The sequence below is a fragment of the Perissodus microlepis genome, chromosome 20 (assembly GCF_051167445.1).
Source record: "Perissodus microlepis isolate ML-2025 ecotype Zambia chromosome 20, ASM5116744v1, whole genome shotgun sequence".
Taxonomy (NCBI): Eukaryota; Metazoa; Chordata; class Actinopteri; order Cichliformes; family Cichlidae; genus Perissodus; species Perissodus microlepis.
Window position 1 is genome coordinate 3,821,589 of NC_140480.1, and position 17,502 is coordinate 3,839,090.

The window sequence follows — 17,502 nt, forward strand, 5'->3', positions numbered from 1 at the left end:
CATCTGTGGGAGGAGCTGAAAAGCTTTCACCCAAGTCAAGCACTGATCATGGAGCTGGGCGGGGATGTTAAGTGAATATTAAAAATGTCAACATGCCACTTGAGTTACATTTCTAACCTTGAAATTTTGTGAGAGATTCAGTGAGGGGCACTCACTGCTGCCGCCTCTTTCATGTGGGGCGAAGAGCTGTGGGAAACACAGCAGAGAATTTGATAACCTCAGTATTTTCTGCACTGTAATCTTATTTGAGGCTGGTGTGGATGACTGTGAGATCCTCTCCCCACAGAGCTGCATTACCGAGCCTGTAGTTTGGGTTTGGCATTTTTCTTTTTTTTTTTTTGCTTAAGTAAAACTCCTATTCACATTTTAGTACACTTACAAACACACACACACACACACACACACACACACACACACACACACACACACTTTCTTCACGTGCAATAGAGCTCTTGAAAAAGCAAGCGGCCATGGAGTGCGAGGATTTATCTTATTAATAAAATATCACGATTCCTCTCAGACCTTGGATATAATGCTTACTATTAAATGCACTTGTCTTTTTTAACTAAGCAAAAAAGCAATGATGCTGTCAAGTCATCCTTAGATTATTAAAAATATGAAATATTATGTATCAGTTGTTGAGCTTTGGAGGTGCTTTTTGGCATCTTTTGTCATATTGTAACTAATTAAATTGTTCAGCTAAGCCAACTGGCTACAGCGTTTGCAGACGTACAGCGTCTGCAAAAGCGTGAACTCTCAAAATATCTGTATTTACATGTAAACAATGCCATTCTGTTGTTCAGTGGATACAGTAAATACTGCCATTTTTTTCAAAGCCACAGGCTTCCAAAGATACACAAAAGGTGCCCTTTGACATCAGTCTCTGGATGGTTGAGGGGATATTGGATTACCAGAGAAAACTAACTGTTTGAATTAATGATAAAGTCAATGATATGTGAAGGGATGTTTGTAGAGTGTACCAGTGGATGACTGATTGGTGCCCTCCTGCTCCCATAGTTCAGCCAAATCTGGTTTTGAAAAAAAAAAAAAAACAACAAAAAACTGTGATGAGAGATAACTCTTGTAGTGACTGAAGCTCCCCTTATGTGCGATTGTCAGTGGTTAGTTTAAAAGGCTTTTTGGGAGTTTTTAGGTGAGGTGAGTCATGTTGGGTGTGTCTGATTTGCATAAAGAACTTAATGCAAAAGAGGAGAGGCCAACTTGACTGCTTACACAGAGAAGCACTTAAAAGGGAAGTACTTAAATTACAGATCGTGTGGCCCAATAACAGATGTACGGTGGGTTGCGGGTCCTGTAATATATAAGATAAAGTGCTGTAATTACAAGATAATTAAGCAGGAGACCATGGTTTGTGTGCCCTTTTCAAGATTCATTTTGCACTTACTGGTTTTCACTCACTGTGACTGTGACTCACTGAGCACCCAGAGTATGCTGAAAGGCCCAGGGCAAACATCTGCATGTGAGACTGTGGAAGTGACACCAGGTTTGTGTAAACTAGTCAAACAAAACGGTTCCATCTTTTTTCTTTCTATTTAAACTAATATCACACAAATTACTGTTCTCATCCATAATGACCAGCTAATTCAAACAAACACAGTGGAGGCTGTTGGAAAACATAGTAGGATTTGGAGCTACAAATGATGATTATGGAAAATATGTAGTACCACGGTGTCTCTTACCATCTTTGTTTATGACTACATATGCATAAATACCCAAATCATACCCAAATCATTACCCTCACTTACACAGAACATGCTATCCATCACAGGGCATACATTATCAAGCCGCTCCTCTCAAAACACATGATCATCTTACTTACATTTGCATGCCTTGACACGCAGCAACTGTTTATTAAGAACTGTAAACCAACACAATTATGAAAACATGATCCCAGAGTAGAAACAGCACCATCATATTTCGGGGCCTTGATGGGGACTTGCCATGATGGAATGGAGGGTGAAATTCCCACTTTTATTAAGACATCTCACGCGATAATGCAGGTGTGGCTCTTGCAACAGCCTGAAGCTTAGTGGAAGTTGAGTGATAGAGCAGGACAATAACACTAAAAATCAAAGTAATAAAAGAAACTTTTGCAGTGGCCCAGTCGGACCTCTGAGTTCAGCCCAATCCTGCCGTATGACCTCAAGAGACACATTTAGAGCAGACACCCCAACATTATAGCTGAGGCAAGTAGTTCTGTCAGGAGGAATGGTACACAATGGACCAATTAACGCAGAGGAGGTAGCTGAAAATGATGTCATTTTAAAGCAGACTCTTCAATATTTTGCCATTAAAAAGTTACAGCGCACAATCTCCGTAAAACGTATTGTTCTATTCTGCTGGTGTGAATGAAAGACAATGAAATTTGATGAAATGTGTTCTTGCCTTGTTCTTGCTGTGCTATTAAAATGAAAAAAAGGTCAGCATGTGACAGCAGCTTCCACATAGCAGTTTCCCGTTATGTAATATAGATATTTGCAGTAGTTAAGAAACATTAATATGGGTTTTAAGTAGAAAATTAAACATAAATGAAGGAAGCTTACATTTTGCAGGCCATCACTAGGGAAACTACACCAATGACTCTACACCCACACTCTAACATTTAAGTAGACCTTTATTGGTTTACAAACCAAACTACTTTGGATTGCAAAATGTCAGCGTATTTATAATACACTGTGTGCTGTTGAGTGATTGCTACGAGTGATGACACTGAGGCCATGTCCTTGGGAGTGATTCAGTTAGTTTGGCTGTTTGAGTGACGTGCAGCTGTATACATTGCCTTTACAATGAGTATTTTTGAGGGTTATCTAATGTTTTTAAAATGTACGTCTTTCTGCCAAAAACTACAATTTAAATAAACAATAAATATAGAATTAACATGAATTTTTGTAGCTTTTTTCATCAAAACATTCCATGTTTCATCGAATGAGGGCTTCTGTTTGATATCGCACAGCAAACTGCCATGTGAGCTGCTGAGATTTTTCATTTTCACCTTGTCAGCTCATTCTTCAAGTGTGAGTGGTGGTAAATTTCCTGGACACATTCTGGATCAGAAGCAGGTGAGCTGCGTGGAGTAGGCTGAATGGTGTGGAGCACCCAGCTGGCAGCTCTGAGAGGAGCTCTTACACCAAATTATAGTGCCCATAAAGTTGTTTTTCTTGAGTGTAAAAAGGAAATCAAAACATATTAAAGCACTTCAATTCACAGTATATGATTATCTACAGGGGCTGAGCCATAGTGAGGCTGCTGTAGTCAGTGGTCGGGACTTAAAGCCAGCTTAACTCTATTTTTGTAACACATAACCAAAAATCACATGATAATGTACAATTTAATAACAGCAAAATCTATTTCCTCTACAATCAGATGTGCAGTATTTATTCCCACTAAATCATTGTTTTAATGCTATAAAGTATATTATTAGGCCAGACGGGCCGATGGCGCGATATGGCAGCCTCGCTTCTGTCAGTCTGCCCCAGGGCAGCTGTGGCTACAAATGTAGCTGCCTCCACCAGTGTGTGAATGTGAGAGTGAATGAATAGTGGCATTGTAAAGCGCTTTGGGTACCTTGAAAAGCGCTATATAAATCCAATCCATTATTATTATTATTATTATTATTATTATTATTAAGGAAGTAATAAATGCAGTGGAACACTTCATTCTCTGGTGCACAATAGTTTGTGGTAATAACTTTAATTATATCATATTTATATTCATTTTAAAGAGCAATCAAGCTGATATGTTTGCATGGAAACTAAGCGCATCTATGGAGCAGATTTTTTCAGGGAAAAATAATGAGATACATGTGACTGTTCAGTTCTCGCATATATTGTTTTCAGTGAAAGTCTTCTGATCAGCAGTAGCTCAGGCTCCCTATCTTGTTGTCTGCATTGTAACACAACATTTTTATTACTAATTTCAAGTCTTCCACTTTGCGTCAGTCCTTTTTAAATGTGTTTTGGCCCAGAGACGATAGTGGCATTTCTGGATCATGGCTTCTTCTTTGCATGACAGAGCTGTAACCTGCATTTGTGGATGGCACATGAACTGTTTTCATAGACAATGATTTCTGAAAGTGTTCCCAACCATTGATTTCCATGACAGAATCAAGCCTGTTTTTAATGGAGTGCCGCCTGAGGGCCTGAAGATCACATGCATCCAATACTGATTTTCGGTCTTCGGTCACAATTTGCAGAATTAATTAATTTTTTTGTAGATTGGTTAACCTCTGCTCACCTTTACTTCTGAGAAACTCTGCCTCTCTAAGATGCTCTTTTCATACTCAGTCATGTATCTGAGCTGATGCCAATGAACCCAATTAGATGCAAAATGTTCCTCCAGCCGTCTCTTTTTAGTACCACTTACTTTTCCAGCCTTTCCCAAGTTTCTGGTGATGTGTTTCTTTCACCAAATTCAATCTGAGTTAATATTTTATAATGAACTGTTAGTATTTCCCGGTTGCTAAAAGTAATCCAGTAAAGGCCTAGATAGTGGGAGATGCCATAAAAAGTTGAAGCCTTTCAGCACGTCATTTCGGTGAAGATGGCGTCAGTGAACATGATCAGACAGCATTTAAGGGTCTATGTATGTCATGTTAAGTGTGGGAGAAAAAGTCTGAAATGAGGGTGTCTCTTGAACTTGCTTTGCTCCTGCTTACCAGGGTTTATCAAAGCCATAACACTATTTATTGATAAGTAGCTGAAGACAATAGTACTGTGAGGATATGACCTTGATAACGAGACTTATTTCAAAGTGTAAACATTCAGAATCTTGAATGTCAGCCATTTCCACCCAAGCGAATTAGTTCATGCCATTTGCTCTATAATGATTGATTTCCTCAACATTGCCACCACACATATGCTCATTAAAATGTCCCTAGTGAGTCGCAAGCCAATCGCTGCAACTGGGCCATATGGCTGCTTCCTTCCTTGCTTATTGGCTGATCTCTGTACATCATGCTGACAGTTTTCACCATGCTGCTTCTCACAGATTGGAATTGTCTCCAGTGAAATCCTGCTGACTGTTGGTCCCCCTGTCATCTCTGTCTCTCAGTGTGGATCCCGGAGAGTAGTACAAACCTCTTACAAAGCTGCAAAGGGTTTTTTAAAAGGATGATCAATAGATCTAAATCAGTCACAAGGTTTCCAATTTTAAATCCCATTAGTTTTTCAGATGGGCTTGCTTCAAGCTGAGAGTGCAGGCCTTTGAAGTCTACGGCATAAAGATATATTTAGAATGACCTGAATATTTCTTTTTATTACAGATACATTTCTATCTGATGTGTTTTTAGTAAGTGGCTATGAGGAGTAAAACCAAATAAGTGGCTTACTACTGTGTGTCTCCCTCCAGTAATACTGCAGTTCCAACGGCCTTTGTTACATGGCAGTTTCACTCCTTCACGTCTTATCAGAACAATGGGCGAGTGACCAAGGTCTATTAGTTTTCCAAAGGGCGTGGGAGAAATGCATGCATGGCGTTACAGAGAGTTCACATCACCCTTCGCTCTACTTCTTTCGGACGGTCCTGCAGAAGGCTAGCACCATTTCATTTCTCCGTGGAAAACGAAGCAGTCGCACGAACCGAGGGGGAAAAGACTAATAAAACCAAGAAAGCAACTCTCAATGCCACATGAAAGGCGAGAAAACCCGCACGGCTATTTTCAGTAAGAGCATTTCTGTTTTCACTGAAAGCGTCACAAGCGAGAGAGAAAGAAAGGCAGAGGTGAACGGAAATTACGCCGCGTCGGAGCTGCAGCCGTGCGAGCCTTTCTGTAGCAGGTAGTTTCTCATTGGATGTGTGTTGTGTTTTTTTTAAACTGCTAGATTAAAGTGACAAAAGCTGGGTGATGAACACGAGGCGCCCTCCCGGATAAATCGCAAAGCATGGCAAGAATGCTCCTCTCAGAAGAAGCAGGTGTATTCCGCCAAGTGAAGGCGCAGGACGCAGAACAGCAGCGACGCACAGCCGCCTCTGGACCGTAATCACCTGCTCCAAAGGAAAACACCCCATTCTAAGACACTGTGGCTCTTAACCTGCGTATCATCGTCATAATAACTAGATTTTCTCTCAACTTAAATCTCGTCTGCTAACCAGGAGGGTGAGAGTCCCGTGACACAGCGGGACGCATTTGGAAAATTCTGTACTGACAGGAAGAAAAAGTCAAGGATTGTTCTGTTGGCTTTTTTTGTTTTTATTTTGCAGCTCACTCTTATTAAGGACAAAATTATCTGCAAGGATGGCCGGGGCACTCTTCTCAGTGGACTCAGTCTACATAGGAATGGAGGTGGTAATTGCTGTGGCGTCTGTAATTGGGAATGTGATGGTGGTCTGGGCGGTGAAGATTAATAAATCGTTGCGAGATACCACGTTTTGTTTTATTGTCTCCCTGGCTCTGGCGGATATTGCAGTGGGAGCACTCGTCATCCCTTTGGCCATTACTATCAACATCGGACTCCAAACTCACTTTTACAGCTGCCTGCTTGTGGCGTGCACGGTGCTGGTCCTGACGCAAAGTTCGATCCTGGCCCTCTTGGCTATTGCAATTGACCGCTATCTCAGGGTCAAAATCCCGACCAGGTAACGACCTTTTTGCAACCTAAAGGATAAAATTAAGGACGGGATTGAGTCATGCGTTATTTATGTAATGTGGGGAAGTGATGCGAATGAAAATAGCATAGATTTGTTGGAGGTACTCACCAGAAATGATAGCAGAAGTCAGCACAGTTCCAGTGCTGTTTCACTGATTTCTGCATGGGTCTCGTTTCACTATACAGGAAGCTGCCAGTTTCTTTATATGCATATATATCCGCCTCCCCATGACAGCTTAACAGAGCAAGGCCAATCTACTAACTACTTTAATTAGTCTTTCTGTCATCAGGATCTCTAATATGCTGAAGAGGTGCACAGCGACACAGAAGTGGTCAGCTTTGCTTCTCCCGCTTTGTATGTGGTGTACACATCATGTCATGCTGGGGTAAAGTAAAAGCACAAGCAGTGGTGTTGAAAAGCTAAAAGGACAAGCCGAGAAGGAAAGAGAAATTAATTATTTGAGAATATTGCCTATGAAAGCCTCAGACTCTTGTCCCCTGTTAAATCCCATTAAGTCTTCCAGGCTTACAGTAATATTCTGTCATCAGTTTTAACTTTTGACTTTTCCATGTAAAGTTTGTCTGTCACAGCAGCATCTGGGCGTCCTTGCTCGGGTTATGCAAGTAGAAATTTTCTCAGGAATTGTCACTTGTTTCCAACACACATTGCAGAGACTATATTTAACAATATGCAAATACAGCATTGTAACATTTTCATAATATGCTGCATGCTCTACCACGCTCCCTGTTTTTAGATCAGAACCTGATCTTTTCCGATCTCTTTCAGGCTCAGTTTTTCGATTATTTTATTTATTTATTTTTTCTGCACTTCTGACACAGACCTCACTTAAGGTCTGGGTCCCTAATCAATACTCATCCTACACATGGCACCTGCTACATTTGGGCTAAATTGAAGAATCTTGTTTTGCCTCACGCTACCCTTTAGCAAAGGTCAGCCTGTGGTAATATGGGTGTTTTCTTTACAGCCAAAACATCCTACCATAAACATTAACCATTAGTAATCTGAAAATGACTAATCACTGGCTTATCATGATGAGCTGTATCAGATAACTACTTTCATCCCTGCCTCGGGGCAAGTATCAGGTTGTGGTCCCTGAAATTTTTTACTTACAAGACAAGACAGCAGTGATAAGATCTTTAAGCCTCTGTCTTTTTTTTAACCTCCCTCTGACTCTGGCTACTTCTTCATAAAGCTTCTTAAATAACGAGAAAGCCTAGCCTGCAACACCTTTAATATCCACTATGTAATAGCAGCTTTCTTTCTTTCTTTTCTTTAAAAAAACCCCCAATTTCTGGTTTTAAGAAATTCATTAAAAAGTAACAGTCTTGCAAAGGTCAAGTATCAAAGATAAGAATTTCAGAAACATATTTTAAAAGGTAATATGTGCTGCAAGGACCTTTTCACAAAGTGTCTTGGGGGTTGTGGCTGTGAAGATGTGAATCACATCTTCTGTCAGCCCAAGGACACTGACAATATGAAAAATGAAGTACAAAGAATGAAAGCATGCATGCCCTGACAATGCTATGTGGGAAAGTGCTGACGTGTCGCTCTGCTGTTTACTCCTGTAGGTATAAGCGGGTGGTGACCCCTCGCCGAGCGGCACTGGCAGTCGTGATATGTTGGACGGTAGCGTTTATTGTGGGACTCACACCCATGTTAGGCTGGAACAACCTGAAGCGCTGCCAGGAGAACGGCTCCATCAGCTCCGACCTCATTACCACGTGCAAGTTTGAAAATGTCATCAGCATGGACTACATGGTCTATTTTAACTTTTTCGGCTGGGTGCTCCCACCTCTGCTGCTCATGCTGTTCATCTACGCAGAAATCTTCTACATGATCCACAAGCAGCTTAACAATAAGAAACTGAACACCAGTCACGCAGACCCCAACAGGTACTATGACAAAGAGCTGAATCTTGCTAAATCCCTTGCTCTTGTCCTCTTTCTCTTTGCTGTGAGTTGGCTCCCCCTCCACATCATCAACTGCATCACACTCTTTTGTCCTGAGCGTAACAAGCCCAAAGTCGTCCTCTACATTGCCATCCTGCTCACCCACGGCAACTCTGCGGTCAACCCAATTGTCTACGCTTTCCGCATTAAGAAGTTCCGCTCAGCCTTCCGGAAAATCTGGCAGCAGTACTTCTGCTGCAAGGACACATCGGCTCTGGAGACCCAGGCCAGTGACAGGAAAGAGATGCCAACGTTAGACCTACAGCAGGCAACACCGCCTCTTTCTCCACAGACAGAAATCCCTAAACCTCAGCCTCTGTCTGAGCAAAACCAGAAGGCCGAATCACCTCAAAAACATAAAGGACAATCATCCTTACTGGGGCAGAATGCAGCCTAAGCAAAGGATAGAGCTGATGCCTGGAGAAGTAATGATCAATGGGCAAAGCATATGCTCTCTCCTTGTCTAATGTGTAACATGCATTGTTACACAGGGCTACAATGCTTAGCGGAAGGGAGCCAGTTAAATCACTGGATGAGCAATTGTCTTCACTCAGGAGGAGTGTATATGCTGAAAGTTTGGTCAGAGAGAGGGAAAAAAAAGGTTGCATATAATCTTGAAATAATGGAAGTCTTTTTCTGACAGTGACTGTTGGTTTATCTTAGTAACAAACTGAGAACACTGAGCTTTAACTGTTTTATTCAATTTGGTGGAACAGTTGGTGGAAACATTACAAGATGTGCAATATAAGTTATTGTGGTTGGTCAGTATGAGATAATCAGATATTACAACTTTCTTAAACGTTTATATATTCAATGGAGGCGGCAACTCTTACTACTCCATAACTGTGTGTAAGTTTAAAGTGACAGTGGCTAAAAATATATGAATGTAATAATGTAAATATGGGACTAAAAGCAGCACAGCTGTGAATGAGCATATCTTCTTCAGGGTCTTCACTGGGCAACAATGTGTAGTGTGTTATCGTGGAAAGGTTATTTGTAACCCCTTAACTCAGCGGTCCCCAACCCCCGGGCCTCGGACCGGTACCGGTCCGTGAGTCGTTTGGTACCGGGCCGCGAGAGTTGAGGCTCAGGTGTGAAATGTATAGTTTTCAGGGTTTTATCGGTTTTCAGCGTTATTTTGTTATTGTTTTTATCATTAACTCGGTTTTCCTTGGTCTTTTCTCGTGTGTTATGAATAAATTTTCTTTTTTTCGGTACCGGTACTAGTTTTATTTTGTTGTATTTATCCGCGACACCTTAAAGGCCGGTCCGTGAAAATATTGTCGGGCATAAACCGGTCCGTGGCGCAAAAAAGGTTGGGGACCGCTGCCTTAACTCCTTTATGCAGGAGCTCAACCCCCCCCCCCCTCCCCAGTCATTCAGCAGTATCAATCTATAGCAGAAGGAGCGACGAAGAGGGATAAAAAAGTAGCAGATGGACCAACAAGCGCTTTTAGGTGTTGCATGCAAGCGACTTGAAGAAGGAAGACAGCAAGTCACCTGGGAAAAACCCAAGATGCACTTAAAGCTCCTCCTTGAGTGGATCTCTTCCTACCAGCCTCTTTTATCTGGTAGAAAGAGTGGGATTTCCCTTTTTACATTAATAACAACATTATCACATCTCAACACCAGAGTAGCAGCCATGGCCTTATTCATTATCTGAACTGGTGTGGGCTCCACTTTTAACTGACCCAGAAATGACAACCTGAAGATGGTGAGTATGTACTACTCTGTAAGATGAACTTTTTTCGCATTAGCCCAAACTGGGTCATGAGTAGCTTAGTAATGTAAGTATGGTAAATGCCACTGACTTAAAGACTGTGTGAGAATGTAAACTAACTTTCTTTTGTCTCTGGAAAAGACTAAGAGGTGGGATAAGACACTGACATTCTCCTAAACTGGTGACAATCTCTTCTGTAAGGTTAAGGCATTTCTATCACTGTCTTAAACATCTGACAGGCAGGAGCAGACAGTGAAGCTGTTTGATTGACTGAAAAGACAGGGTCAACAGAAACAGTAAAGCACTCTACTCATGTGAAATGCCTACAAAGTAGAGGCTGGGTGGGCTGTAAATACATACATTTAAGGGGAAAGTGGATGAATAAATGTTTAAAGATGTGTCTTTTTTTTAGTTAATGCAATTTACAACCTGGGTTTACAGCTCTGATTAGCACTGAATAGTGAAATATACATATTTGTCTTATGATTTTATGTTTTTTTATAAAATGTATAATTCCTAGTCCGAATGTTACTACTGAGCACAGTGTCTATGTGCTCTATGATATACGGTTATAAAGTAAAAAGCATTTTCAGCAGTAGTTATGATTTTTTAAAAACTTAAATTGAATGTGGTTATGTTTTGTTTTTTATAAATAAATTAAAGAGGAAACAATCATAAAGAATGCCATCATCAGTCATAGAACATCCATGCAGTGCACATCAGTAAAAACATCAAAATTCAGTCATGGTAAAAAAGAAAGTACATTTATAGGGTTTTACATAACAGGACATAATAAATTATCATCTAATCCTAAGAAAATACAACCTGAGGTGAGCAACAACCCAAACATATTGCACCCTCTTCTTATTTATTTAAGAAAAATAAAGCAAAAATGCAGAAGCAGTGCCTCAAAAATGAAATATAATTAAGCACACCCATAGCTGCTCCTTAGACTCTAAATTCCACTGGAGGCAGTAAGTGCTGCTAATAAAATGCACTTGAGGAAGTGATCATCACCATGTGTGAGTACCTCTATGAAAGCAGAAGGTTTGGCAGTGTGCAGATCTGGGGCATTCAGGTGTGACACAATGCCAAGGAGGAAAGGCAATAATCTCAGAGAAGCAATTGTTGAGGCCCATCAATATGGGAAAGGTTTGTCATCAGTTTGCACCAACAAAGATTATTCACATGAGGAAAAGATTCAAAAGATCCCCCACCCCCCCACCCCACATACACACACACAAATAAATAAATAAATAAATAAAATTTAAAAAAGAAACAGAAACCCCCCAAAACCAGGAGCTACACCTCAGAATCTGCAGGCATGTAAGATGTTAAAGCTCTGTAACAGTGTATAGGACACAGATGAGGTCTGTATGGAGATGTTTCTCCATAATGCACAGCACCATGTTTGGTGAAAACTGACCACAGCATATTAGCAGTGCATAACAGCATGTTTTGTAGCCAGAGGACCCGGGCACCTTGAAGTAAAAAAAAAAACAAGGAACTTCTCTGTAAGTCAAAGTATTCTAGAGCCAAATGTGAGGCTGAACGCTAAAGTTAGTCTGAAAATTGGGCCATTATGCAGAATAAGCATGCAAGTAAACCAGAAGATCTCCATCAGAATGGTTGAAAAAGAAAAGAGACGTCAGACCTCAGTCTGATTGAAATGCTGCAGTCACGCCTCACAATAATGTGAGAGACTGATGAATTCAACAGAAGATGTAGCACTTGAACTTACTGCTCTAGGTGATTTAATAAGCTGGGTGTACTTAGTTTTCCATACATTGCTTATGTATTTTTGCTCAGTTTTTTAGTTGTGAAGTAATACAGAAACAAGCAGCAGCGACTTTAAACCAGAGAGACAATGTATCAACCTTTGATTCGATCATTCTCAGTGTGCTTTGGTTTCAACTGGATGTGTATGATGTCAAAAACATTTTGGTTGTAAACTTTGGTCAACTCTGTTTTTTTTTACGTGAATGTAGTTCTTTTACTCAAATAAAGGGTTGTTTCACAGAGTGATTGTAATTGAGAAATATGCTGAATCCCAGGCCACTCATTTAATCAGTTACACAAATCAGAGTACAGCAGTGGGTCAAACACAGTACTGTATCTGCTGAGCGATATGTGAAAATGGTACACTGGCAGGTCATTTTTGAGTCTTTTGCTTTTTGTTTCAGTTTTCCGGAAGCCAACCTTCCTGGTTAGGTTCAGTCTCACGTCTTTCAAAAACACAGCATTATTTCAGGGCTGGTAGTCTAAAAATAATTCCTCAGGAGTCACTGAAGACCATACCAGAGCTAAGGACAGGCAATATTGCATCAGGTGTTCAGGAACATTCAATTATATGGTGAAATTGATCTTTGGATGTGTTAATAAGTGTCTGTTTTCAGTTTTGTGTTTACATTTTATTTCTGCTACTCTCAAGTGGCCGAAAGCACCAGTAAATGCATTTTTAAAAGAACTGGACTAATAGGTCTTACACCTATGTTTCTTCCTTATATAAAGTCATGTTAACTAAGGATGCACTTGTACTATTAAAAGATCATAAACAAGTTCTTTTCTGTCTGTTCAGTCCTCTGGATCATTTGTCATCCTCTGACATGTAATTTTTTCCACAACAATCAGCACTCGAATCGGTGGATATCTCAGCTTCTTATGGGTACCTTGCTGCGGCTTATCAGCGCTGTCAGAGTTCTCATTAATTTTTCAGAATAATGCCGTGAGTGGCTTTAAGATAACAGTTGACACTTGTCACCATTCACACAGCATTTCTTCTCTCTTCTTTCTTCTCAGTCTGTGAGTTTCTTTGATATTAAAAGACTTGTGAAGTTCTGAAAAAGACCAGGCAGCGCAAATAAGGACTACTAACACTGTGCTGTGTCTGCAAGGGTTTATTCTTGAAAGCTGTCAACAGAGTAACTTCACTCGCTTCTTTCTGATATGACATGTGTATAATCCCTACAGTGGATGTTGTGTGCGCAATTTTATATGACATGATGTTAAACAGAAAGCTTTTATAAATCAATAAACTGTTCAATATAATGATTCATAATAGTTTGCTCTGTGGCCCTCTTCTTATCCTATTGGCTCCAATGAAAAGATTAAATATTAAGTGAAAGGAGACTTCAGATAAGAATGCCGGAGATTGCAGGAGGAAAGGAATACTGGAGCTGTGTATTTCTATTAGAGCAGTGACCTTTCCCTGCAGTGACATACTGTCCTTGGGCTGATGTTAGTGTGAACCACAAGGCCTGAGAAAGAAGAGAGAGACTTGTCTTCACACGGTTCATCATTCATAAGAAAAACTGATAGTTAGAGCATAGCTATCATTGACTTTATGAAACCACAAGTGTTATAATACAGTTTCACAGTTGTTGTATTGATTGGTTCACATTTCCAAAGACAGTTCTGCTTATTATAGTAATGATCTATTTAAATAATACATGAATTAATAGAGTACAGACTACTCAAATTAATAGAGTACAGAGTACCATAATAACAAGTGTGCTTTGACTTTTCTGGCAAAACATATATACACGCACAGTACTGTGCAAAAATCTTGAGCCATCACTCAAGGGCTTTTTTCTACAATTCTCATTCACTCAGTCACACACACAATCATACAGTGTTTACATCTATGCCTAAGCAGTTTTTAATCTAACATTCACATGCAAACACACACACACACACACTGATGAATGCATCAAGAGCAACTGGGGGTTCAGCATCTTGCCCAAGAATACACGTGGACTGGAGGAGCCAGGAAGTGATCTACCAGCATTGAGACTGGTAGATGGCCAGCTCTGAGTCACCACTGGCCCTAGGAGGCAGACTTTCTTAAAAACACCCTTTTGCAAACAGAAAGCCTGGAGAACTATTTGCTCTTAAGCAATAGTTCTCCTGGCTTTCTCAAGGTCTCTCCCAGTATTTGTTTGGACATTGGCTGTGTATTCACTCATTTCCAGCCCAGTCTGACAATTTCAGGGAATTTTTTTAAAAATTTTTTTATTTGTCACTTAACACTGACCTACTATGAATCGCTCAAGCATAAAAAAATGCTGATGCTGTATGGTGATGTGTCCTAAAAAAAATTAGGTAAGTGAACAAGTGGTGGAAAAACTCTAAAGAACTATCTGCAGCAGAAGAACACTACCTGAAAGTCATATCCTTAAAATTAGTGGAAACTGGTCTTAGGGAGTGATTAATCCAACTTTGATTTTGGTTCAAATGACCATCAGTATGCATGGACGAGTTCAGAGACAGATAGAACAGTGAATGTCTAGAACTATCCAACCCAATATCAAAATGTGTAATAGACACCGAAGCATGAAAAGGGCGCACATGCAGAAGTTGCAGTAAGCAGCAGTAACAGCAAAGGGAAATATTTTATTTTAAACAAAATTAAAATAATCTTGGGAAAGTATTTAAACAGCCATCATTACACATTAGTTGCCTTGCTTAAATGTTTCTGATGATTAAGGACCCTTGAATATATTTTATAGGGTTTTTTTGCTCACTACCGACTTCTTGGCTGTAAATATATTATTTCTCCCTGTTGGTAATCGTCTGGGTTGAACCATCTGTGAAACATGGTGGAGCTTCTGTTTCTGATGGTTCCTGGCTCAATGACCCAGTGTTTTGAGTTTTTTTGGTTAGTTTTTGGGTTTATGAAGTCATTTAGGGTCTAGTTCTATATTGCTTCATCCTTTGAGCACTTCTGAGTTTTGTTCTGTTCCTTGGTTTGTGTCACCTTTTTGTGTTCAGTCTGTCCTAGACTTGTCTCTGTGTTTCCTTCCTAGCATCACTGTATGAAGTCTGTCTTGTCTCTGTGTGTTTCCCTTTCTGTCTTTGTGTCAAATCTGCATTTCTGTTCCCGTGTTCTGTTATTTTATTTTGTGTTCTGTCTTATTTTGGTAGTCTTTCATGCTGTCCCTCATTCTACTTTGCTGTGTGTTTCCCTGCTTCTTGTTCCTGTTTCCTCCAATAAGTGTATCCCCTGGTTTTTATTTTGTCTGGATCACAGTTGACTAGTTTAGTTCAGCCAGAATAAAGGTTTGTTTCTGTTCAACCTCTGTTCGAAACCTGCCTGCCACATCACTTCACATGACACTGTTTGGAGCAGCATTTCTGCCAATGTGGCTGTTGATCTTGTCAAAACTGATTGAATTGTGAACGCAGAAAAGTACTAAAGCCACACTGTCATACAGAAAAGACAGTGTTTCACTATCAGTCGTGGATTGGCCTCCCCAGACCTCAACATTATTGAAGCAGTGTGGGATCGCCTAAAGGAAGCTAACAGCCAAACGTGAGTTTGAATATCCTTAAGGAAGCCTGGAAAACTATTCCTCAAAGATACATTACATTATATACTATTGTAAGGTCTTTGCCTTAAAAAGTGAAGCCACTGTTTGATTTGACACTATATAAATAAAATTGAAATGAACTGAAAGAGCTTGTCTAAGAGAGTTCAGGCTGTGTAGAAGAATAAAGGTGGTGATTCCAAATATTGACTTTCAAGCTGGTTAGAAGTGCACAAACTCTGGTTTTGTCGTTTATTCTGTATTTTTATTCATGTTTGCAAAATGCTGAACCTATTTCCCTGTGTTAGAAAAATACAAGGTGTGGCTCAAGACTTTTGCACAATACTGTATGTGGATCAATATTTCTTCTGGGTGGTCTGTTCCAGCTGTGTTTTCAGCCAATAAATTGAGCTGAACCTCTAACCAACATGGCTATTCCACTTCTCCCTTAAACTCCAGCAAAAGAGGATGAAGTGATTGCGTATTCGCTCCTGTAAGAAACATTTTCATTAAAAATGGAGGAGAGGTTTGATCTACCTGGGATCTCATCAGGCATCATAAATAAGCAAGTGTCTTTTGCCCCCAGTGCTGCTGCACCACAAGAAACACATCACCTCACCAAAACACTTATACATGATAGCAACATCTGTCTCAGGGAGCAGCTGAAACAGACCCTGAAAATGAAATGAGGATAACACCAACAAAACAGTTCGGTAAAGTCATGCCAGCACTTTACTATGTGTTATACAGTAAAGCACAGAATGATGCTCGTGTCTATTGTTGACTTTGTTATGCATCTGCGACTTCACAGAGAAGCAATCAGTCATAAAAACAAGGCCACCAATACCGCCTCCGCTGCAAGAACATCTGTGTCAGACTCCTCTGCGTTGTGATGCAGCAGTTTGGGAACATCAATTCCTGGTTGGCACTGCAGCTAATGAGAGGCTGCATTCACATCAATGAACATAAATGAGCAGATGAAAAAAAAAAACACCAAAAAAACAAAATGTGTGGATGAAAATTTGCAGCAGATGGAAAATTTGCATTCAGTATCAGCCGAACATTGCCTATTAAGATGTAATGATATGCAGCATATTACTGGCAGTATGTCACAGAGCAATTACAGCACAGTGATTAAGTGAAATCCTGTTTAGCTGCAAAATAAACATAAAGGTGTTTTAACAGAAAACCAGGGCAATCTCAGAGCATTAATGAAACTACTTCTATAAATCGGTGCAAGGAAATCGATGCAGTTAAACAAGCTACTTTCCAGTAACAATCAATTATTCACCAAAAAAGGCCTACAAAATTAGAACAGCATCAATATTTTATCTCCTTTTGTCATGTTTTTTTTTTTTTTTTAACGAAAGAAGAAAAAGCTAATCTCTGCACCAGGATGTTGACAACACAGCCTTGAAGCAGGCTGTAAAATGTGGGGAGGGCATTGCCTGCTGTGTGAACCCAGACTAAAGAGAAGATGCACTAAATCATCCACTGGATTGATTTAAAATTATACTTTTATGGAGCAGGTTGAGGAAATGATGATTGTCTGCTTTGTTAGCTCCGCAGTTCACTTCTTTGGGTAAATAAGAGATCAATGGACAGTATGGCTGTTAAAGCTTAGTGGTGCATTCTCTTTCTGACACTAATTCCCTATACCAGAGTGCTGTCCTTTGTCTTCACTGACTGCCCTTATGACAGAGTGCCACCTACTGGTGAAGATGCACTTAGTACTAAGTTTATTAAAATGTGGTGGTGCCAAGAGAAGCTGCTACTGATTTGGCTGACTTCCGGCTTCCTCATTAAGCATCTCCTGCAGGTTCTGGAGGACAGATCAGTGGAGTTTTTTTTTTTTATCTAAAATAGTTTTGATGACAGCTCCAAAGACCTGCTTGGCTCC

The 17,502-nt window shown here is 40.2% G+C and overlaps 1 protein-coding gene across 1 annotated transcript; it reads left to right on the forward strand.

Annotated features, from left to right (window-relative positions):
• The first annotated feature begins 5,406 nt into the window (after window positions 1–5,406).
• On the forward strand, window positions 5,407–13,354 carry adora1b (adenosine A1 receptor b). The gene is made up of 2 exons (XM_084917694.1): window positions 5,407–6,594; window positions 8,196–13,354. Exons 1-2 carry the CDS (start codon window positions 6,254–6,256, stop codon window positions 8,971–8,973), a joined length of 1,119 nt encoding a protein of 372 aa, XP_084773820.1. The 5' UTR covers window positions 5,407–6,253; the 3' UTR covers window positions 8,974–13,354.
• The last annotated feature ends 4,148 nt before the right edge of the window (window positions 13,355–17,502 follow it).

Coding starts and splice junctions, on each gene's coding strand:
- adora1b (XM_084917694.1), top strand. CDS start 6,254: ATGGCCGGGGCACTCTTCTCAGTGGACTCAGTCTACATAGGAATGGAG. Junction 6,595..8,195: donor AGGGTCAAAATCCCGACCAG/GTAACGACCTTT, acceptor TTACTCCTGTAG/GTATAAGCGGGTGGTGACCC.